The sequence below is a fragment of the Lissotriton vulgaris genome, chromosome 2_2 (assembly GCF_964263255.1).
Source record: "Lissotriton vulgaris chromosome 2_2, aLisVul1.2, whole genome shotgun sequence".
Classification (NCBI taxonomy): Eukaryota; Metazoa; Chordata; class Amphibia; order Caudata; family Salamandridae; genus Lissotriton; species Lissotriton vulgaris.
The window spans coordinates 20,558,834-20,583,080 of record NC_141688.1 but is presented as its reverse complement, the minus strand read 5'-3'; the positions used below and the strand labels follow the sequence as shown (position 1 = coordinate 20,583,080).

At 51.1% G+C, this 24,247-nt stretch overlaps 1 protein-coding gene across 7 annotated transcripts in view; it reads right to left on the bottom strand.

The window, feature by feature from the left end:
• Positions 1-24,247, bottom strand: part of CPEB1 (cytoplasmic polyadenylation element binding protein 1) — a 443,269-nt gene that overhangs the window by 74,977 nt on the left and 344,045 nt on the right. For 4 of the 7 annotated variants that reach the window (XM_086959196.1, XM_086959197.1, XM_086959195.1 and 1 more), the window contains 2 exons: positions 13,738-13,851; positions 13,267-13,371 (listed from right to left, as the gene is read on the bottom strand). In XM_086959196.1, the coding sequence (XP_086815322.1) occupies positions 13,267-13,371; positions 13,738-13,851 (219 nt within the window). The remainder of the gene's footprint in view (positions 1-13,266; positions 13,372-13,737; positions 13,852-24,247) is intronic. The other 3 variants (XM_086959198.1, XM_086959200.1, XM_086959202.1) reach the window with 1 other exon arrangement.

Sequence of the window (24,247 nt, the reverse complement as noted above, 5' to 3'; positions counted from 1 at the left end):
ATCCCGACACTTTGGCACCACTGCACCCGCTTCCTGTGGGTGAGGTAACATTGGCACTCCGGTGCCCCCCGAGTAGTTTAACACTCCTAGTGTCCAGATTCCAAAGGGTTAAGTTCTAGACTGACCGGAAGACTTCCTACCTTCACCTTTTTAACTTTTACGCATCCATCGACTTCAATGTGAACTGCTTCTAACTTTGCGCACTGCAAACCAGATCCCGTCGGCCTCCTAGTTCCTAACTTTAGTTAGTCCAGCATGCATTAGGCCTTACTTCCTTTCGACTCGTGGTACTTATACCACTTCTTTAGTATATGGTTTTAGGGGCCACCCGGGCCTATCCATATTTGTGCCAATTTTGTATACTTATCTATTGAATTGTTTTAACGTGTTTGCTTCTGTGCTCAAAGAGTTCAGGGGACTATTGGTAGTAATAAATACATATATATTTTGAATATATCCTGTGTGGTGTCCTTTCACTTGGTGTTCAAGGGGGTTACATATGGTAATACAGCTGGCATGCCAAAAGAGTTTAGCCCAAGACTGCTTTGTCCACGCTACCACTAGGATAGCTGGTCTATAAGGTTGACTTACAACCAATCACCATAAGGGTTGTTTGGACTGATACAAGGTGGTCACTAGAACTAGTGAACATCATATCAGGCCAACTTCTCACAATGAACATGTGACTTTTCGTGGTTGATGGAAAGACCCAAGCTTTGGAAAAGGGAAAGACAAGTCTGAGTGTTTTGCTGCTTGGAAAGTTGCTGCCTTTATTAAGCAGTCGTCCAAGTAAGGGTAGATATATATGCCTTGTAGGCGAAGTTATGCCGCAACCGGGGCCATGATCTTTGTGAAGACTCTCGGCGGGGAACGGAGTCCAAAAGTAGAACCTTGAAATGGCAGTGCCTTGATCCCACTGTGAAACGGAGGTACTTCCTGTGTCTTTGATGGATTGGCACATGGAAGTATGCATCTTGGAGGTCGATTGTAGAGAGGAATTCTTCTGGATTTAGGAACTAAGATTTCCAGCAATGTCAGCATGCGAAACGTCTTGGACTTGACAAATTTGTTGAAGGCTCCGAGGTCTAAAATTGGGTGCCACTCTCCAGACTTTTTCCTGATAAGAAAAAAGCGAGAATAAAAGCCCATCCCATGTTCGAGGAACCACTTTGACTGCAACTTTCTGAATCATAACTGCAACTTGTGCAAACAGTTCCTTTAGATCTTTTGGAGGAGGACCAGATGGCGGGCGGCTGGGTGGGAACTTGATGAATTTTAGAGCGTGGCCTCTTTGGATGACTTCCAAAACCCAACGGTCGGAATGTTATTGTGGACCAATCTAAAAATCTTTGGGAGATTCGACCTTCAATTTGCAGAGTGGGAAAAGACTTGGAGTTGCTAAAATCTTTTATTGGAGGAGTTCCGACCTCTAAGTGGTTTTCCACCTGTATGGTCTGGAGTCGGTCTGTCGAGACTGCGATTAGTTTAGATAACGCTGCCTGTTGTCACTGTAGGTGCGGTATTGGGAGGAGCCACGAAAATTAGAGGATGTACCTCTACCACGTGCTCCACGAAATGGCCACTTCCGGTATTGTAAAGAACAGAGGGCTCGAGCAGTGGCCGTGTCCTTTTTAATAGATTCAAAGGCATTGTCCACATGTTTACCGAAGAGGGACTCACCATCGAAGGGCAAATCAAGTATCTTCGCTTGCACCTCTGTCCGAAAAGACGTACACTTGAGCCAGCCTAGTCTCCGTAAAACTGCAGCGCCAGCTAACTGCCGGAAGTCAGTCGAATAAATATCAACGGAACAGTCGATAATTTCAGAGGAAATCTTCTCACCCTTTTGCACGATCTTTTGCGCTTCCGCTCTGGATGCTTCAGGGAGGAGGTCAACCAATGCAGCAATTTGACTACATTTGCCGGTCGTAACGTCTGAGGATGGCCAAGGAATTTGCAGCTCGTACAGTGGTTGCAGCCATTGTTGAAAACTTTTTTCCAATGGTGTCCAGACAGCGACCCTCCTGGTCCGGTGGTGATAAGGAAGATTAAGGATTCCGTGACCTCTTTTGAGCAGCCTGAGTAATGACGGAATCAGGTTTTGGCTGGGAAACTAAACAGGCAGGCAAATCCACAGGAGCCCTATCGATACGTTGAAGCAAAGCCGGCACAGAATTGGGCTGTTCCATCAATTTAAGTCCTTCTTTCCATATGAAGTCTATGATAGGGATGGAGTGCACCTGCTTCAATGGCTGTTCTTTAAAATCATAGAGGAAGCAGTCCTCTTGCCTGACTTCGATCGGCAAGTGGAAGCGTTTGGCAGCCCATGACATCAAAAGACGGAAAACTGGGGAGGAGCCTGGCCAGCGACCATGATGGCCGCCTGACTCCTCGGCTCCGCTTACCTCTAAACTGCTCTCCCGGTTTCCGCGACATCCTGCACGCACTTCTTGGAATAATCGGCGCTGGCGGAACCGGGAGAGCAGCCTGATCCTGCCGCTGTGTCTCGAAGTCGGCTCCCGGCAGTAGAAGCGCTGCAACGCCCTCACCTCCTCCGGACTCGGCGAGGCAGGCTCGGGGTCTTTGTTCTTGCTGTGCGCCTGGCCCGAGTGCAACGACGATCGCCAGGGGCTGCTGGACGGGGCTGGCCTCCGTGTCTCGCAGCAGCTTCGTGACTCTGGAGCCCTGCTTGCCGCTCTCTCCGACCTGCACGCAAAAGCCCCAGAAGCAACATTGTAGCACTCCCTGGGACCTGCATTGATTCCGCCGCTACTCTGTTTCGCTGCAGGGCTGGGACGAGCGCCATCTTGCCGCCTGCCTTCATTCCCCGCAGGTAAACACCCGGGACTGGGTCTGTTACAGCATTGCTGCGGGGGTGATAGTAACTATTGCCCTGCACCCCCCCCCCCCCCCCCGTCTGGGCTCACTTCATCATGAACCAGCTGGAGCTAATTGGGAATGCTGGCAAGGAGAGCTATCGACCGGCGGCGCGACACTGCACACACTTGCACCGACTGGAGGACAATGCTGCGCCCTTTCTCCCCTCGGCGCCATTGCGGCTATGTGATATCCTGAGCGCCCTGTCCGCCTTGAGGGCTGACCTACGCACCGTAGCCTCTGCATGTGTGTAGGGTGGGGGGGTAATTTTTAGTTCATGTTTCTTTCTATGGTGCCTTTTTTTGCTATTATATGCTTTCTCTTTCTTCTTGGCCCGTGTTAGGCATATTGGGGGATGGGTGGTAGCGTGGTATTAGTTGGGATGTTGCGTCCTCTTTAGGGGTGAGTATACTTTGTGGCCATCCTCTGGTTGGGACCAGCATGCTGTGAACTGTGCTGATTGGTAATGCAAATGCTACTTACCAGTATGCATCTGTTCTTGGCATGTAGGGCTGCTGACATTCATATCTGTGCATAGTCCGCCACCTAGTGTTGGGTCCGGATGATTGCACATTGTTGTCCTGGAAGAGTCTTCGAAGTATCACGAGATAGGTGGCTCCTCCCCTGGACTACAGTGCGCATGGGCATCGCCTCCATCCCCAGATTGTTTTTAGCCATAGGCAGAGATGGAGTGAAGAAGTGAGTGATGACCATGCTATGAGCATATGTGTGTATATGAATACATACTGCAGCTGCTACAGGCGCCGGGGAGGAGGGTGGGCGATATGAATGTCAGCAGCCCTACATGCCAAGAACAGATGCATACTGGTAAGTAGCATTTGCAGTTCGAGGCATGTGGGCTGCTGAATTCATATCTGTGCATAGAATACATAGCAGTCCCTCCATTAGCGGCGGCCGCCCGTGCCAGCTGCAGCAGTCTGAAAAAGCGTTTTTAGAACAGCCTGACCAACAGCTGCCTGTTGTTTTGAATGCACGTCTACACAGTAGTGCTTGGTGAAAGTATGAGTGGTAGACCATGTGGCTGCTCTACAGATGTCTTCTAAGGGAATGTTACCTAAGAATGCCATAGAGGCCCCCAGCTTCCTAGTGGAGTGGGCCCTCGGTGGAATAGTGAGAGTGCGCTTAGCTTTAGCGTAGCATATCTGAATGCACTTTACTACCCATCTAGCTATTCCTGCTTTGGAGATTGCATTTCCCTTGTGTTGTGTGGCAAAAGCAACAAAGAGTTGTTTGGTTTTGCGGAAATCTTTTGTCCTGTCCACATAATACATCAAGGCTCTTTTCACATCAAGTGTGTGGAGCATTCGCTCCGCCAGCGTCTCTGGGTTTTGGAAGAACACCGGCAATTCAATTGTTTGGTTTATGTGAAACTGCGAGACCACTTTGGGTAAGAACTTAGGGTTAGTGCGGAGCACTATCCTGTTGGCATGTACCTGGAAGAAAGGTTCTTGGATGGTGAGCGCCTGCAGCTCGCTCACCCTCCGTAGCGATGTGATTGCTACCAAGAACGCCACCTTCCAGGTCAAAAACTGCAGCTCGCAAGAGTGTAGTGGCTCAAAGGGAGGACCCATCAGCCTTGTGAGAACCACATTGAGGTTCCATTCTGGAGCTGGTGGAGTCCTTGGTGGAATGACTCTTTTGAGCCCTTCCAGAAAAGCCTTGATAGCAGGGACCTTAAAGAGTGACAGGTGTTGTCTATTTTGGAGGTATGCTGCCATAGCCGACAGGTGAATGCGGATGGAAGAGTACGCTAGATTACACCGATACAGGTGAAAGAGGTAGCATATGATGTTTTGAATGGAAGCGTCTAGCGGGTCAATGCTGTGCTCCACGCAGTAGACGACAAACCTCTTCCATTTAGCCGCATAGCAAGCTCTAGTAGTGGGCTTTCTCGCCTCCCGAATGATGTCCATGCAGTCGGGAGGAAGATTGAGATAGCCGAACTCTAGGACCTCAGGAGCCAGATCGCCAGGTTGAGCTGTTGCGGATCTGGGTGCTGAATGTCGCCATGGCTCTGCGTCAAAAGGCTGGGAGTGAGATGAAGCCGTTGATGCGGTACCACGGAGAGTTCCAGAAACGTGGTGTACCATGGTTGGCGAGCCCACGTTGGAGCAACCAGGATGAGCGTCATCGAGTGTTGCCTGAGCTTGCGTGCCACCAGCGGTATCAGAGGCGCTGGGGGAAAAGCGTACGCAAATCTGCCTGACCAGTTCATCCACATCGCATTGCCCTGTGATTGGGGGTGTGGGAACCTGGCGGCGAAGCTTTGGCATTTTGCGTTCTCCTTTGTGGCGAACAGGTCTATCTCTGGATGACCCCACCTTTGGAAGTACGGTTGGAGTACTGATGGATGTAACTCCCACTCGTGCATCTGATGGCTGTGCCTGCTGAGCAGATCCGCCATCTGGTTGTCCTTGCCTGGGAGATGTTCTGCCATGAGGAAGATGTTCCTCTGAATGGCCCACTTCCACATGCTCTGAGCCAGATGAGACAGCTGTGGAGAGTGTGTCCCCCCTTGCTTCTGGATGTAGTACATGGCCGTCATGTTGTCCGTCCGGATCAACACGACCTTGTTGCACAGATGTACTTTGAACGCCTTTAAGGCCATGAAGATTGCCATCAGTTCCAACACATTGATGTGCATCTTCCTCTGCTGAAGTGTCCATAGTCCCTGCACCGTGTAATGGAGTACATGCGCTCCCCATCCCTGGAGAGAGGCGTCCGTTGTCAGGATGATCTGTGGGACAGGCTCTTGGAATGGTCGGCCCTTGCAAAGGTTTTGTGGGTTCCACCAATGCAGAGAGTTGTACGCCCGACCGCTCACCAACACTAGGTCTGTCAGTTGCCCATGAGCCTGAGTCCACTGACGTGCCAGGCACTCCTGAAGCGGACGCATATGTAGTCTCGCGTGCGGGACAATGGAGATGCAGGAGGCCATCATGCCTATCAACTGCATGAACACCCTCGCTGGAAGCGAGGTCTGGGGTCTGAATCGTTGGATCAGCGCCTGGATACCGGCGATTCTCACTGAACTCGGCTGCGCAGTGGCCGCCATAGTATCGATCGTCGCGCCCAGATACTGTCGCACGTGGGCGGGCTGGAGATGGGACTTTGGGTAGTTCAGAGAGAATCCCAGATCGTGCAGGAGGTGAATGGTGCGTGACACGTGGTCTACGCACTGCTGTTCCGTCTTTGCCTGAATAAGCCAGTCGTCTAGGTATGGGAAGACATGGACGTGCTGGCGACGGAGATGCGCTGCTACAGTCGCTAGGCATTTGGTGAAAACTCTCGGTGCCGTGGTGACCCCGAACGGCAGGACTCTGAACTGGTAATGCTGGTCTAAGATCTTGAATCTGAGATACTTCCTGTGTGAAGGATGCAGGGGAATATGGAAATATGCATCCTTCAGATCCAGCGTTGCTAGGAAGTCCCCCTGTTGAAGCAGGGGAAGCACCTGCTGCAATGTGAGCATATGGAAGTGCTCTGAGTTGATGTACCAGTTCAGGGGCCTGAGGTCCAGGATCGGCCTGAGTGATCCGTCCTTTTTGGGGATTAGAAAATACAGGGAGTAAACCCCTGTTCCCCGTTCTTGCAATGGAACGAGCTCTATCGCCCCTTTTTGCAGCATGATTAGTACTTCTTGCTGCAACAAGGTCAAGTGCTCGTCGGACATAGCACGGCCTCTTGGTGGTATGTCCGGTGGATTGGACGCAAGTTCTAGACAGTACCCGTACTGGATAAGAGACCTCACCCACCTGTCCGTGGTGATGGACCTCCACGCCGGCAGGAACTGCTGTAGTCTCCCCCCGACAGGTGTTGTGTGATCGGGGGGAAGTGACAAGACGTCACTGCTTGTTGGAGGCGGTGGACCTGGAGGCGTTGTTTCCACGTCCTCTGCCCTTGATGTTATTGCCTCTGTAGCCACCCCTGCCCTTGTTGTTGTTATACGAGGACTGGGTGTTACCCTTGTAGTACTGCGTGGTCTGGGGTGCCTGGCCTCTTGAGGTGCCTCTTGAATTGGAGCGGCGAAAAGAACCACCCCGAAACTGCTGACTTTGTAAAGCCCCCATAGACTTGGCAGTTTCGGTATCTTTCTTCATTTTTTCTAGGGAGGCATCCACCTCAGGGCCGAACAGATGGTCAGGATTCACCGCCTGACCCAGTAATGTGGTTTGTATGTCGGGCTTGAACCCAGAAATTCGAAGCCAGGCATGGCGTCTGAGTAATACGCTTGTATTGATAGCCCTGGAGGCAGTGTCTGCTACATCTAGGGCACATTTAATGGATGCATTAGTAATAAGTTTACCCTCCTGAATGAGCATCTCCCCCGCCTCCTTGTATTGGTCAGGCAAATGTTGTAGGATGGCCTCTAACGTGTCATAATGGGCCCTATCATAACGGGCAAGCAGGGCTTGAGTGTTAGAGATCCTCCAGATGTTTGCTGCCTGTGCAGCAATGCGTTTGCCTGATGCCTCAAAGATCTTCGACTCTTTGTCTGGGGGAGGAGCATCACCAGTAGACTGCGAATTCGCCCTCTTCCGAGCGTTGGACACCACCAGGGAGTCCAATGGCAAATGTCCCTTAATATACGTGGGATCCGTGGGCGCCGCCTTATACTTCCTGTCGATGCGAGGATTGACCACCCGCGCCCGGGTGGGCTCCTTGAATACCTCCTGTGCATGCTTCAGCACCCCTTTGAGCATAGGTAGCGTCTTGACCTGCTTTTCGGCTACCGAGAAGGTGTCGACCAAGAAGTCCGCATCCACAGGGTCTGAGTGCAGTTCGACGTCATGGTTCGCTGCAGCTCTCTCTATTAATGCATTAAACGCCGCCGAGTCCTCCGTCGGGGACGTCTTCGTGGCGAAAAGATGAGTGTCCTGACCTGACTGCAGGTCGTCGGTGTCGCCTCCTGCCGTCCAGGGCACCTGCTCCTCGTCCGGATCCGAGTACGCAGGATAGTTGTACTCGTCATTCTCCTCGTCCACGTCAGGCACTGGGGAATGGGCCGGCGAGCGTTCCATGGCTTGTGGAGACAGAGGTTCCATCAGAGCCGAAGAGTCCGCAGAGTACTTTTTGCTCTTAAGTGGAATCCTAAAAGGTTCCAATGGCGGCTCCGACGTAATCTTCCGTTTGAGGAGCGACAATTTTCCGGTGTTGGCGTCGATCGTCACCTCTCGACGTTCCTCCACCGCGAGGGGTTGGAGCCGAAGCTTCGATACCACCAAGGCAGCCTTCGGCGTCAATACTTCCTGAGAATGTCCGCTCTGCTTAGGCGCGAAGGCCTTCGGCGCCGACTTGGGAGGAAGGGTAAAACGGATGGGCGTTTGTTCCTTGGCAGGCTTCGGCGTGGGCCTAGGCACGACAGTGTCCTGGCTGGGAACCACAGTGGACTGTCGGATCCGCTTCAAGGATTCTCCCACCTTCTTAGTAAGGGATGCCGAGGGCTGAACCGTCTCGAGCGACTCTTCGCCTCCGAGAGCCCGGTCGTCGTCAGGCCTCTTCTTCGGTGCCGACGCCCCCTGGCCTGTCGCACCGTCAGCGTGACGCTTCTTCGAAGCCGTCTTCGGGTCCGCAACCCCTCTCGGCGCCGACGCAGCCGCGTCGGAAGTCTTCACCTTCGGTGCCGACCCAGAAGACTTCGGGTCGGCCATTTTGGCGCGGCTCTTGTGGTCGGCCATCTTGGCGTGGCTCTTCGAGTCGGCCATTTTGGGTTTCGTGGAAGTTGACGCCTCCAGAACCTTCTTCACCAACGCCAGTTTCGGTTTCGTTTTCGCATCCGAGGGTGCGGAACCGGTTGCCTTCACTTTCGTTTTCTTGCCAGAAATGTCCGTGACCGGGCCCGGAGGCGGGGACGTAGGACTTATAGTAAGATCTCGGGTAAGGCCCGAAGGCGATCCCTCGACCTGGGCCGTATAACGGGGGGAAACCCCAGAGTCCGTTTGGGGATGCTCTTCCTCTGAGCTATCTCCCATCGCGGCACAAATCAGTTCGTCGTCCCCTACCTCACCGGAGACTTCGTCGCAGGCCTCCTCGTCCGCGTCGTAGGCCTCTTCCTCGGACGCGGGGCCAGAGTCCGACTCTTGCACGTCGGCCTCCTCCTCGATCGATTCCTGAAAGATGTCATCAGGTGGGGGTGCCGAAGCCGACAACTGTGCCTGGAGTCGATTAGCCCGGCGAATCTTCAAAGTTTTCTTACTCCTAAACTTTGAACACGCCATGCAGGTGTCTTCACGGTGATCCGGTGACAAGCATGTGTTGCACACAGGGTGCACGTCGAGGTGCGAATATTTCGAGTGACATAGCGGACACTTCTTGAATGGAGTCCGCTCCATCGCAAATGCGGTAGTGTAGGCCCGTCCGCGTCGAAGCACGTGGAAGGGCAGTAGGAGATAGGAGCTGAGAGTCAGTAAGAGAACCCGAACGCAACTATACCGACGCCCAGCCTAAAGACCTTTTGGTCTCAAGTGAAATCGAACAACTATCGGTTCCGAAGGAGGGAACCGAAAACACATCCGAACCCTATGGCGGAAAAAAACAATCTGGGGATGGAGGCGATGCCCATGCGCACTGTAGTCCAGGGGAGGAGCCACCTATCTCGTGATACTTCGAAGACTCTTCCAGGACAACAATGTGCAATCATCCGGACCCAACACTAGGTGGCGGACTATGCACAGATATGAATTCAGCAGCCCACATGCCTCGAACAGGTGTCTATAGTGAGTCCCACCTACACGGACCTCGTTTCTTTCCTTTTAATTGTATTAGTACGGAGAAATATGACCTGCTCTTAATGGTAGCGATGAAAACTTTTAAAATTAACCTTCACTGATTCCGAGACATGGTAATGCGGTAACTACAGTGTAACCTTTTTACTGCTTGCTTCAATGAGAGATATTACTGTGTCGCCGTAACGTTGCATTGGTGCTTTACTGTTTCCGTGGCCGGCCGGACGGTTGTAGGCCCGTATTTGTTCTGATTTGATGCTCAATAAAGGTTTTCAAAAAAAAAAAAAAAAAAGACGGAAAACTCCAATGTCAACTGGAGGAGACGCCAGAGCAGAAGCAGGTGGAGGCGACTAAGTGTGCACCTGGTAATTGTCCCAATCTGCCATTGCAGCGTCATCATCTGGGTCTGTGTCCGTATTATTGACAGTATCCACCTGAATTGTACGCTGTGGAATGGGTGATTGGACTGGTGTAAGAGAAACAGATGGCTGTGTGGATGCGGGCGCCGGAGAAGCCAGCGTGGAAGGTGGGAAACTACTATTGTAGTCAGAGCATGTGTTGCAGATTGGAGATCAATGACAGAGGCAACTGCGCCATAGGAACATCCTGTTCATCATGCAAATCTTTTGGAGCCGAGATATGCAAATTTTGCGCCTCATAGTCATCATAATCCTGATATTTATTATGTAACTCCGACGGGCTATTGGCAGCCCTAAAGTTATTGTCCACATAGTAGCCATCCTTATCACCCTCATCATCAGATGCAAATAGTTGAGGCGGTGGACCTGTGTGATGTTGCAACGGGCTCAAATCCAAAGGAACTGGGCGCTTGACAGTAGTAGCCAGGACGACTGAAGCTAGTTGCTGTTGCCAGTGAAAATTTTGCCGTAGACTAGGCAGTCGACGTAGGCGTCGTCAAGTGCTTTGCAGTAGACTTTCCTGGCGGACGATAATGGCAATGTCTTTGACGAGATCATTCTTTTCGTAGTCGACGCTGCCGTCTACGTTAGTGTTGCTGCAGTCAACGAAATGTGTGACGTCGACAAAGCTACAGTCGACGAGGAGCTCGCCGTCGACGGCATGGAGGCAGTCGACGAAGCAGTCAAAGTTGAAGGAGTCGACAAAGCCTTTGTCGACGAATGGCGTTTTGACTGAGTTGTCGACGAGATAGGTTTCTTCGCAGTCGACGAGATCTTGATAATGGAAGCAATAGGCTGGGCCTCCTGGACCAGCGTTGACGAAGCAGTTGTCGTCGTCTACATGGAGCAAGATGTTGTCGTTGTCATGACTTAGACTATCTCGTTGTCGTCGAGCTGGCGCTCGTTTTTGAAGACTAGGGCACAGAGTGGATCTGTGACACCAGAGAACTAAGTCCTGTAGGCGTAGAGGCCGGCAGATCCCGTGGGGAGACTGATTTTGAAGCGTCCACGAGCTTCTTTTTCTTAAGGAATGGAGATGGAACATCAGACTGACCCATGCTCGAGAGGTCACAGACTGGGGAGAAGACACACTAAATCAGACAGGATTGTCTGAGGTCTTCAACTTCTGTAGCCACAGGAGACAGGTCTCTATCTTTTAAAGTCTTATTTGAAAATGTCCTACAAAATTTACAACTCCTCCCCTCATGGTCCGGGTACAAGCAATAAATGCATTTCTTATGAGGGTCTGACTTGGATATGTTACTAAAGTCAGCTCTCCCCGAATGCTTCCTATGGGCCTATTTTGTTCTATGGTACTTCAAGACTATTTTTTGAAAAGAATATACATATTATGGAATATTATTTTATGTGTATGCATGTAAATATTATGTATATATTTATGTATATATGCTTCTTACTACTATGTTATGTACCGTGGGACTCCCACTTCGACGACGGGGAATTATTCAAGCATGTGAATCTATGAAAGACACCCCTAATACTGGAGAAGCTATGAGTTGCAGCCACGATGTGGACTGCCTGTCCGGTTTACTAGAGGGAGGGACGGCCTTGTAGAGACTGCGGCCCGCCTCCACACCTTTAAGGTAGGCTTGACAGCACAGCGGTTAGACCCTGTGACCAACAGAGTTGGCAAAGGACGGAGGACTACTCCAGCTCTAGGTTGGGGCCTGCAGTAAAGGATTTGATAGAACCACAATTAAGTACTTCTTCTGCACTTTGGCTTTTGGCAAGGCTTACACTCAAAGCAGGAAAAGGTGGAATAGAGTGGTAAGCACACAATGGAGCTTAAAGGATGGATCGGTTGATTATGAAGTTTCCAATAAAAGCGGTAGGCCCGACCTTTATTACGAAAAGCATATGTTAATCACTAACCATTTAAGTGTGGAATGTTATTTGGCATATATTGGTAATTTTTGGACTGGATACCAATGGTTGCCATGTGGGAAAGCTTATGTTCAAAGCCATAGGGCAGTTATGACAAAGGCAGCAGGTCTCGCTTAGTTACTGTGAAAAGCATGTAATAAAGCCACTAACCTATTAAAAATGGGCTGTTATTGCATAGTGTTGTGTGCTGTAGTATTTTGTGATATGTAATCTCCCAGATTACTGTAGCAGGCATGGGATTAAGCGTTGGCAACTCCCTGACAACAGTGGAGATTTTCATTGAGATTATACTGGTTAGGCCCTACTGAGAGGGGTTGCATATTTATTTTAAAAGGGTTTGTCAGTTTAGACACTTTTTGGCCTGTATTGGTTACGGTATCAAGAAAACATTAAATGCTACAGGCTTTCAGCTCACAGGCAAAAGTGATACCATATTCCATAGGTTTGATCCGTTTATTATGAAACATTCTGACAAAGTGGCGACCCAACTTTATAGTGAAAAGCATACGTTAGAGGTAATGACAACTTACTGAGCAACTAAACAAATGAAAACATTTATTTATATGCCAGACCGATTGGCATTGCTCGTGATGGTTTAGAATTGACTTTGCTATCTTGGATCATGCTTTGCCTCTTAGAGCAAGTCTTCAAGCACAGTTCTCAAATTCTCTGGCTCGCCCAACTCTAGTTTAGGTCTCAGACGCGCTCAGGTTTGTAACCGGTGGTAAACTTGAACTATCGCTTGCATTGTGCCTGTATAGAATTGAGACCGAAAACGCATATTTGAGCTACCACTGCAATCTGACATGGCAGGTGGCACCTGGTCTGTACATTAAAGGCAGGCAGATACCTCCGCAGACAGGTACTATACACCTGTACGAGGAATGCCTGGATGTCCCTGGCACCCTCCATCCCCCGCCCCTTTTCAAGTGACACTCCCAGGGAACGCAAAGTGCATCAGTTTGTGGTGCACAGTAGTGTACCGGACTGCTTCTGTGCTGTATGTAGGTATCAGTCGCCCATTCTGAAAGACCAAAGGGTCTGGAATTCTGCAAAGCAAGAGCACCTGTGCATTGACAGCACTTTGTAATGCGGCCCAAGTCTTCTTAGATAGACTACACTATATTCACAACTCATTTAGAATGCCAGGCTGAAATGAAAAAAAAAGTGCTCCAATACCCTCAAAAACAAAAATAAATCACCAACGTGCAGAACAATTAGTGTCAAGAGAAGTGAGCAAATTACCATCACCAGTGATATCCCAGGATCCCTCAGTGCTCTGAATAAGGAAAAATATAATCCTACCATGTCTTTATTACCTTTAGGCATATTACCTTTAGGAGGGCAGCGGGGGTGTTTGCCATCCTTACCGGGCCATTCTACACTGAGGGAGCCAAACACACGGAATGTGTTAATCAGCCCAGCTGTGAGAAAGAAAGGGAGAATTTTTACTCAAAACTGCATAGCCACCTACTTTCATACATTGGTGCAAATTGGGGTGCAGAAGAGACAAAAACATTCACCTCCAAACATCTTGCATCAAATTCAGGCAGGGGATCTTATCCCACTTGGCTCACCCCCAACCTGTCCAATGATACAAAAGGTGTCCAAGTGCCGACGACACGTCACAACAACCCAAGCAGAAACAGACACCTTTCCTAGTTGCACATTCCAGTTGCATTTCTTCCAATTCAAATTAGGAAACAAAACACCAGTTATCTGAACTGACGACCAAACAAGCGTGTACCAAACATGTAGCTTCTGTATAAATCCAATTTGCATAAACTTACTTTCAGTGATATCCCAGGGAACACCTCCGAGAAACACTTTGCATGAGTAGACTGGGTTCTTGTAGTTACGAGGAGGAAGTTGTCCGCTCCATGTGCAGGTGGCTTCATTCACAGCTGAAAATAAATTGACTTAGTCTTAAGGACAGAAATCCAGACATCTGCATATTGACCTCCAGCATTTTTAAAATCGATTGAAACTTTAGAAATCTTGTTAATGTCCTCCAACTCTCCCACGGTTTAATACATTTGGGAAGCACTTAAAGGGAAAAACACGGTCAAAATTAACAGTACAGATGCTTGTGAGGCATACATCACTGCAGATACCGGCATTGGTGGAAATCGGATTTTGTTACCAGTCAGGAGATTAGTACTCACCCACAGGGTTCTACTCTCCATTTGATTGGGTGCAGAATGCCACACTATACAGATTTGGATTACATGAAAAAGGCTTTTCCTCCCCGAGCAATTACAATAATAAACAGTACATTCAAATAGTGAAAGAGTAGAATTCAAAGAACAAGTAATTGTCAGGATAGTGTCAATCAATATTCTCATGTGATCCAAAACAGGTGTTCAAAGTAAATTCTTCCACTCCTTGTTCAGTTTTTCCAGTTCCAATATTGACGATAATCGAAAATGAACAGTATCCAATAAACAGCCACAAGAGCCTATGTGAGAAGGTGGCCTGATATGCAGTGGTCACTATTCTAGTGAACACTATGTATCAGTCCAGCAACCCTTATTGATGATTGGTTGTAAGTCAACCTTATAGACCAGCTATCCTAGTAGCGTGGATACGAGCAGTCTAAGGCTAACGACTCGAGAGGGCGTGTTAAGCCAGCTGTTATACCACATATACCCCTTGAACACCAAGTGAAAGGACACCACACAAGTGTTATGAAAATAAACAGTTATTTATTAAGATTCACAACAGCCCTGTACTCTTTATGAGGACAGGGTACTAAGCACAAACCAAAACTTACAAAAATACTTAAGTTAGCACAGTATATACAAATGCCCGAGGGGCACGGAAAACCATATACTTGAAAAGTGGAATGCGAAATTACTAGCAGGTAAGTACAGTACTAATAGGCTTTGGAATCGCTAGGACTTGACTATAGAATCGTTAGATTACTTCTAGGAGACCCAGGGGACTCGGGTGCAGTGTGTGCACTCTCACGCGAGATGCGGGACAAAGTCTATGGTAGCTAGAATTTGCAAAGTTAGTGTTCTCGGGCGAACCCGACCTGGTAGGGAGAAAACGAAAGTAGATTCTGACCCTTGGATAGTGAGGCTATGCTGGGGCACCAAAATGCCGAAGTTACCTAGCCCAGGGGCTGCAGCTGCATAGGACTCAAAAGACGTCGGGAATCCTCGTTGACGGACCAGGAGCCTGGAAGAAAGAAGTTGCTGGCAGGCGACCAGTGAAGAAAGTTCGGTGGATCCAAGCCTGGATCGATGGAAGATGACACCTGAAAGCAGAGGGGACCAAGTTCGAGACTACTAGCCAGTAGTCAGTGGGCACCAGGAGGGCACCGGATGGTAGCCACCTCGACAAGGCGTGTGGGTGACGCTGGGCTCGGAGATCTCACGGACCAGGAGGCGTTGTCGGCGACCAGGAAGGAGGATCGAGCTGTCCCACGAAGATAGAAGCTGTCGGCGTCGCTGGACCCAGGATTGGGCAACAAAGCCTTGGCAAATTCAAGCCCACGCGGTGGACCTAAAATGGCGTCTGGAGTGGACCAGGAGGGTCCGGGGTGCCTCTCTTAAAGAAGGAAGCAAGGGCCAGTCTGGAGCAACCAGACCAGCAGCAGTGATGTCGTCGGGCGTCGTTCAGAAGGCCACAAGCCAGCCGGCTAGTAGCCAAACAACGCGGTGCACAGCAAACAGCAGAAGGGCCCCACGCAGATCGTGGAGATGCAGGGAGGCTGACCTTGGGTGCTGGAGCTGCGCAGGGTCGGGGCTTCTCGGACCCCAAAGCACTCACCAGTGGAGGACACGGTGGGCTTGTTGTAAAGATGTCGTGCGGTCTTGGCGATCGTCGGTCCCTCGAGGTCTCGTCGCACTCACGGTTCTCCGCTTTGCTGTGGAGGTGAGTAGAGGTCAGAGGTGCCAGGGAAGCCGGGTCTCGTCGAGCTGGGTCGTCGGATTCGTGATGAAGGACTTGCAGCAGACCGCAGTGTTCTTTAGGATGGTGCCTGCGGATGCAGGGTGACTACTCCTTAGCCACAAGGGAGAATCTTGATGAAGAAATCTTGAAGTCCTTTCGCAGAAAGTAGTGTCTTGATTCCAAAGATGATCTAATTTGAACAGGGGGCCCGCTCCCATCTTTATACTAAAAAAGGGGGCTGACCCGGTGACTAGGTCCTGCCTATGGGTGGGACTAGGAGGGGGGTGGTTACACCCCTCTGCCATGCCGGACTTTCCCCAGGCCAGGGGCTGGTGTGCCCCTGGAACTGGTTCTGACCGGCCTATGCGTAGTGAGCACCGGGGTGCCACTCAGCAGTCACCTTCCTGAAAAGCCCTGCCGACCCAGGATACACAAAACCATGTCTGGGACGGTGCTAGCACCGCCCCGGACAGGAAACCCTTTGTCCAAGCCTCCCTCGCTGGAAGGACTCCCAGCAGCAGGAGGTCAGACTCGTGTCTGTGGTGGCAGCATCCATTTTGTGGAGCTGAGGCTTCAGTTAACTTTAACCGGGGTTCACAGTTACATACATGTCGTGTCCCTCTAGAAGGGTGGAATGCTAACCCCGTCGCCAGAATTGGCGAGGGGTTAGTATTCCAATTCGTATGACACCTTACTCGACATGTTTTGATAAAGCAATACCAAAGTTAGCATTTAACCGCGAGGATTATAATGCACTTAAGAGTATATGGTATGCGATATCATGGAACAGCTATTAGGACTTGGTTCCGCAAGCTGTAGACAGGCTCAGCTCATGCCAGAGTACCATCTCACACGATTCCAAGCACTCTGCCTTCAGGATTGTCAAGGCCTGCCATAGGAGTGACTGATAGGAATCTGTGTGTCCAATTTTAGGGTTAGGTATAGGTATACTACACCTACAGCAAAGGGTGATTACACGACTTTGCCCCAGCTGTCATGCAGCCAGTTGTGTCAAATTTAGGAGGCCAGCCAGGGGTGGCACAATACATGCTGCAGCCCCTGGCAGCCCTGGGTACACCTATGCCCTGAGTTACAGGGTCTGATAAGGTGGCCCAGTACCAATTGGAAATGTACCTAGGGTACATGGAATCCATTTTAAAGAGAGAGCAGTAGGCCTGGGGTCCTGATTGGCAGGGTCCCAGGTCGACTATGTCCAAAACCAGCTAAAACACAGGGCAAAAAGTTGGGGGCAACCATAGTCAGGAGGTACCTTCCTACACAACCCCCCCCCCCCCCCCAAACGAAAGGAGATAAGGCTATCCTTGTCCAGGTAAGCCTCTATTACCTAAGTGGCCATATAAGGAAGGACCAGCTCTGGCTTGGTTTCCCCCGGTGTCATGGTCCACTAGGCAACCCCTCACCCTATGGGCATCTGAGGGTCTCCACCATAGGGAATCTCTGTCTCTGGTGTGTCTTGCGAAAGAAGAAGGCTGATTCTGGGATGGGGTACTGAAGTGAGGCTCCTCTACCTTTGGGCTCAACTTCCTCCAATCACCATTCATCATGTGTGCCTTTCTTTCTTTAGCTGAGATGCACTGAGCTCTCAGGGTCAGCCTCTGGCTACCTAAAGCTGGGGGCTGAGTCCCTCTGTTTGGCTTACTGGAGGGACAGGTCAGGTCTGGGGTTTTTAGGCCCCATGTTTGACTGTGCCCAACAGTGTCCAGCTGTGGGAGGTCCCTAACTACTTTTAAGGGGGATCCCTCAGGAGTCTGTTTTATTTTCACTTGGCTAGGTTTACCAGCTTCAGTGATCCTAATCTGCTGATTAAGTGGTTCTTTTGGACAGGGGGCCCTTTGGGGGTCCACCACTGGCCTCCCTGCCCTTTTCAGCCCTGGGCTGACTGAGGCAGGGTAGAGAGGTGCAGGTTACCTGCTCCAGACTGGGTCCCACCTGGGAAGGGTCCACTGCCATCAGGGGCTCTGCCAGGCTAGGCCTGACTACCTCTGGGGCAGTTCCTTCAACAGGGGTAGAGTCAGTTCCCTGAGGAGGCTGGCTCTCACCTAGTGTCTGGGAGGGGGAAGACTCTTCTTCCTCCTCAATGCTCTCTGTTTTGAGTGGAGTGATCCATTGTTTCAGGCTTCACAACCTCACTATCCGTTTGAGTAGAGGCTGAGACCATTTCAACCTTGCCAACCTTTTCAGGAGGGCACTCAGTTTGTGTTTGGGCTGTGACTGTCACAGCCCTCCTATCCTGCTCTGGAAAGTCTGTCTGAGCCTGGGCAGTGGCTACCACTGCCCTTCCAAACTTTTCAGGGAGGAATGGTGCTTGGACTGGGGCTGTAGCGATTACTGCCCCACTAACCTGTCTGGATAGGCCTATCATTCTGGAATGAGTTTCTTGTTCCACCTCAGCCCATGCTGAGAGTTCCAGGTCATTCCCCAGTAAGCAATCTACAGGTAGGTTATCTGTCACTGCCACTCTCATGGGCCCTGTGACATTACCCCAGCTGAGCTTGACTACTGCCATGGGATGCCTTCTCTTCATTCCATGAATGTCTGTCACCTGATAAGTAAAACCAGGGGTCAGTTGAGCAGAGGGGACCAGATGGTCACTCACCATGGTGAGGCTGGCCCCTGTGTCTCTGAATGCCTCCACCTTCTGACCATTCACTAAAACTTCTTGTCTATACTTTCCCAAAATGTGGGGTCCAGTAGTGAAGTTGGCAAACCCCATGCCAGTCTCACAAACAAGTGTGGTCAGGGAACCTGGCTAAGCCATAGTCCTCCTGATTGCCCAAAGTAATGCCCACCACATTCTTGGGGGCACTCCCACCACCTGGGGGATTACCACTAGTGGTAACAGGAGGTTTAGGAGTATTACCTGGGGGTGTATTTCCCTTATTACCATTTTTAGGGCAACTGGTATCACTTTTGTAATGACCCACCTGTTTACAGGTATGGCAATAAGGTTTCTTCTGTTCTGAAGGAGTGTTCTGGGACCCACCACCCTTGTTGGAGTTTTGGGGCCCTTGGGAAGTCTTCTCTGTGGATTTATCCCCACCCTTCTCTTGAGGCTTCGTTGATTCCTTTTTCTGGTCACCACCCTGGTTTTTAGGCCTGACCCTGGTTCTGACCCATTTGTCTGCCCTCTTACCCAATTCCTGTGGAGAGGTCAGATCAGTCTACCAGGTGCTGATGTAATAACTGGTTCTGACAATTATTTAAGATTTGCTCCCTCATAATTAGATTATACAATCCTTTAAAATCAGTAACCTTACTACCCAGTAGCCAGCCTTCAAAAGCCTTAGTGGCACAATCAACAAAGTCGGTCCAATCTTGAGACTGAGTTTTCTGGGTGTCTCTGAACAGCATCCTGTATTGTTCAGTAGTTAAACCAAACCCATCAACCAGTGTATTCTTCAAGATTTTGTAATTGTTAGCATCCTCCACCCTTGTGGTGAGGAGCTTATCTCTACCTTTACCATCGAAGGAGAGCCACAAGATAGCTGCCCACTGACTTTGGGGAACTCCCTGCACAGTGCAGGCTCTCTCCAAAGCAGTAATCCATTTGTGGATGTCATCCCCTTCTTTAAAGGGGGGCACTATCTTATTCAGGTGCTTTGTATCAAAACTCCTTTCCCTATTGCTAGGTTTATTGCTGCCACCAGTGGGCTGTAGCCCACATAATTCTTGCTCTCTAGCAAGGGCAAGCAAGCCTCTTTGGCCAGGGCAAGTTCTTCCCTTTCAATCCTCAGTTTGACTGCCCTTTCTTCAGCTTCATACACTCTCCTCTTAGGGGAAGACATTCCTCTGTGAGAAGAGTTGAGAGAGCCATTGGTTCGAAAGGATCTGTTAGAGCCTCTTGATAGAGACCTAACTCGTCCATTCCCAATGTTAAGCTGACCTGAGAGTGGGCCCAGGAGTCCCGTAGTACCAAGCTCATGTCTGCTTAAGTTGGACCTGGTTAGTCTATTGACTTCTACCTGTCCCTTATCTGCCTCATCCCCTGACAACTGGTCATCATCCTCATCCTCCGCATCATCTGCTTCCTGGAGGGGATGTTCATGGCTATCAAAGGGTCCCTGTAAGGAGGGCAAACTTCCTTCTGGATTAGAAGGGTCTGGGTTACCAGCCCTACTGGCATCATAAGCCTCTAAGAGACCAATCAGAAAGGAAGTGGTGGGGTTAGACCCCTGTTTTAGTTTCCTGAGAGTACACACTTGTCTCATCTCATGGAAGCTAAGAGCAGCATATTTTGAAGTATGGACCTGTGGAGGGTCCACTGACACAAGGGGATACTCAGAGTTTCCTCCTTTGTCTGACATGCTGATTCTAGTGTGGTGTAAGTGATGCACCTACCTACACTATGTGTTTGCCTACTGATCCCTTGCTAAGAGTTGCAGCCAAGGTGTGCTAGGCCTTGAGGAGCTGCAACAGCTGGTTCAGTAGAACTCCGAGTATTCTAAGCTTAGTTATATGTACTAACAGTACTTATGTGATCTTTCAACAAGATATTCTTAGGATACGTGTGGTAAAACAGCAAGCTCAAATCCCAACCGCTGCTCACCAATGTGAAGCACCACCAGCTGATCCGCGCCGCCAAGAAAACAGCATTCAAGGACCGGTTGGACAACAACGCACACAACTGCAAGGAACTCTTCAACATCGTGAAAGAGCTGTCCAACCCCAGCGCAGGAAACAACGACATCATCCCATCGCAAGACCTCTGCAACTCCCTCGCCTCATACTTCCACAACAAGATCACAGACATACACAGCAGCTTCGATAACCAACCAACGCACACCATGACCGAACAACCACCCCCCACCACCACCCTCCACGCCTGGACCCCGATCAGCACCGAAGACACCATCCGCACAATGAACTCCATCCACTCCGGATCACCGACCGACCCCTGCCCTCACCACGTCTTCAACAAGGCCGACGCTGTCATCGCACCCCACCTGCGAGACATCATCAACACATCCTTCAACACCGCCACCTTCCCGAAGAGCTGGAAGCACGCCGAACTCAGTGCTCTACTCAAGAAACCAACAGCGGACCCCACCGACCTCAAGAATTACCGCCCCATCTCGCTTCTCCCGTTTCCAGCCAAAGTCATCGAGAAGACCGTCAACAAGCAGATGGCCGCCTTCCTCGAGACGAACGGATCCCTCGACCCCTCACAGTCCGGCTTCCGAGCCAATCACAGCACCGAGACCGCCCTCATCGCCGCCACCGATGACATCCGGGCCCTGATGGACAATGGAGAAACAGCGGCCCTCATCCTCCTAGACCTCTCCGCGGCTTTCGACACGGTCTGCCACCGCACCCTAGTACGGCGCCTCAGCAACGTCGGAATCCAGGACAAGGCGCTGGAATGGATCATCTCCTTCCTCGGCGGAAGAACACAGAGAGTCCGCCTACCACCATACAAGTCAGAGGCCTCCGAAGTCATCTGCGGCGTCCCCCAAGGATCTTCTCTGAGCCCCACCCTCTTCAACGTCTACATGAGCCCCCTCGCGGCCATCGTACGCAAACACAACCCCAGCATAATCTCCTACGCCGACGACACCCAGCTGATCCTCTCCCTGACCAACGACCCCGCCGCCGCCAGAGCCAACCTACACGAAGGGATGAAAGAGGTAGCCGAGTGGATGACGACCAGCCGCCTGAAGCTGAACTCGGACAAGACGGAGGTCCTCATCCTGGGCTCCTCACCCTCCGCCTGGGACGACTCCTGGTGGCCCCCCGCCCTGGGCACCGCACCCAAACCGACAGACCATGCACGCAACCTGGGCTTCATCCTGGACTCCTCCCTCTCCATGACCAGGCAAGTCAACGCCGTCTCCTCGTCGTGCTTCAACATCCTACGCATGCTACGGAAGATCTTCTGGTGGATCCCCACAGAGACCAGGAAGACCGTCACCCAGGCCCTCGTCACCAGCCGACTGGACTACGGCAACGCCCTTTACGCCGGCACCACCGCCAAGCTCCAGAAGAGACTCCAGCGGATCCAAAACGCCTCAGCCAGACTCATCCTAGACATCCCACGAACCAGCCACATCTCCGGACATCTGAGAGACCTCCACTGGCTCCCCGTCAGCAAGAGAGTCACCTTCCGCCTCCTCACCCACGCACACAAAGCCCTACACGACCAAGGCCCGAGCTACCTCAACAGCCGAGTCAACTTCTACGCTCCCAAACGCCACCTCCGATCAGCCAACCACGCCCTCGCCGCCGTCCCCCGCATCCGAAGAGCGACTACAGGAGGAAGGTCCTTCTCCTACCTGGCCGCCAAGACCTGGAACTCCCTCCCGACCGACCTGCGCCTGACCCAAGACCACCTCTCCTTCAGGAAGAAGCTGAAGACCTGGCTGTTCGAGCAGTAGCGGCAGCCCCCCCCCCCCCCCCCAGCGCCTTGAGACCCTACGGGTATGTAGCGCGCTTTACAAATGTCACTGATTGATTGATTGATTGGTGGCCTGATATGCAGTGGTCACTATTCTAGTGAACACTATGTATCAGTCCAGCAACCCTTATCGATGATTGGTTGTAAGTCAACCTTATAGACCAGCTATCCTAGTAGCGTGGATACGAGCAGTCTAAGGCTAAAGACTCGAGAGGGCGTGTTAAGCCAGCTGTTATACCACATATACCCCTTGAACACCAAGTGAAAGGACACCACACAAGTGTTATGAAAATAAACAGTTATTTATTAAGATTCACAACAGCCCTGTACTCTTTATGAGGACAGGGTACTAAGCACAAACCAAAACTTACAAAAATACTTAAGTTAGCACAGTATATACAAATGCCCGAGGGGCACGGAAAACCATATACTTGAAAAGTGGAATGCGAAATTACTAGCAGGTAAGTACAGTACTAATAGGCTTTGGAATCGCTAGGACTTGACTATAGAATCGTTAGATTACTTCTAGGAGACCCAGGGGACTCGGGTGCAGTGTGTGCACTCTCACGCGAGATGCGGGACAAAGTCTATGGTAGCTAGAATTTGCAAAGTTAGTGTTCTCGGGCGAACCCTGGTAGGGAGAAAACGAAAGTAGATTCTGACCCTTGGATAGTGAGGCTATGCTGGGGCACCAAAATGCCGAAGTTACCTAGCCCAGGGGTTGCAGCTGCATAGGACTCAAAAGACGTCGGGAATCCTCGTTGACGGACCAGGAGCCTGGAAGAAAGAAGTTGCTGGCAGGCGACCAGTGAAGAAAGTTCGGTGGATCCAAGCCTGGATCGATGGAAGATGACACCTGAAAGCAGAGGGGACCAAGTTCGAGACTACTAGCCAGTAGTCAGTGGGCACCAGGAGGGCACCGGATGGTAGCCACCTCGACAAGGCGTGTGGGTGACGCTGGACTCTGAGATCTCACGGACCAGGAGGCGTTGTCGGCGACCAGGAAGGAGGATCGAGCTGTCCCACGAAGATAGAAGCTGTCGGCGTCGCTGGACCCAGGATTGGGCAACAAAGCCTTGGCAAATTCAAGCCCACGCGGTGGACCTAAAATGGCGTCTGGAGTGGACCAGGAGGGTCCGGGGTGCCTCTCTTAAAGAAGGAAGCAAGGGCCAGTCTGGAGCAACCAGACCAGCAGCAGTGATGTCGTCGGGCGTCGTTCAGAAGGCCACAAGCCAGCCGGCTAGTAGCCAAACAACGCGGTGCACAGCAAACAGCAGAAGGGCCCCACGCAGATCGTGGAGATGCAGGGAGGCTGACCTTGGGTGCTGGAGCTGCGCAGGGTCGGGGCTTCTCGGACCCCAAAGCACTCACCAGTGGAGGACACGGTGGGCTTGTTGTAAAGATGTCGTGCAGTCTTGGCGATCGTCGGTCCCTCGAGGTCTCGTCGCACTCACGGTTCTCAGCTTTGCTGTGGAGGTGAGTAGAGGTCAGAGGTGCCAGGGAAGCCCGGTCTCGTCGAGCTGGGTCGTCGGATTCGTTATGAAGGACTTGCAGCAGACCGCAGTGTTCTTTAGGATGGTGCCTGCGGATGCAGGGTGACTACTCCTTAGCCACAAGGGAGAATCTTGATGAAGAAATCTTGAAGTCCTTTTGCAGAAAGTCGTGTCTTGATTCCAAAGATGATCTAATTTGAACAGGGGGCCCGCTCCCATCTTTATACTAAAAAAGGGGGCTGACCCGGTGACTAGGTCCTGCCTATGGGTGGGACTAGGAGGGGGGTGGTTACACCCCTCTGCCATGCCGGACTTTCCCCAGGCCAGGGGCTGGTGTGCCCCTGGAACTGGTTCTGACCGGCCTATGCGTAGTGAGCACCGGGGTGCCACTCAGCAGTCACCTTCCTGAAAAGCCCTGCCTACCCAGGATACACAAAACCATGTCTGGGACGGTGCTAGCACCGCCCCGGACAGGAAACCCTTTGTCCAAGCCTC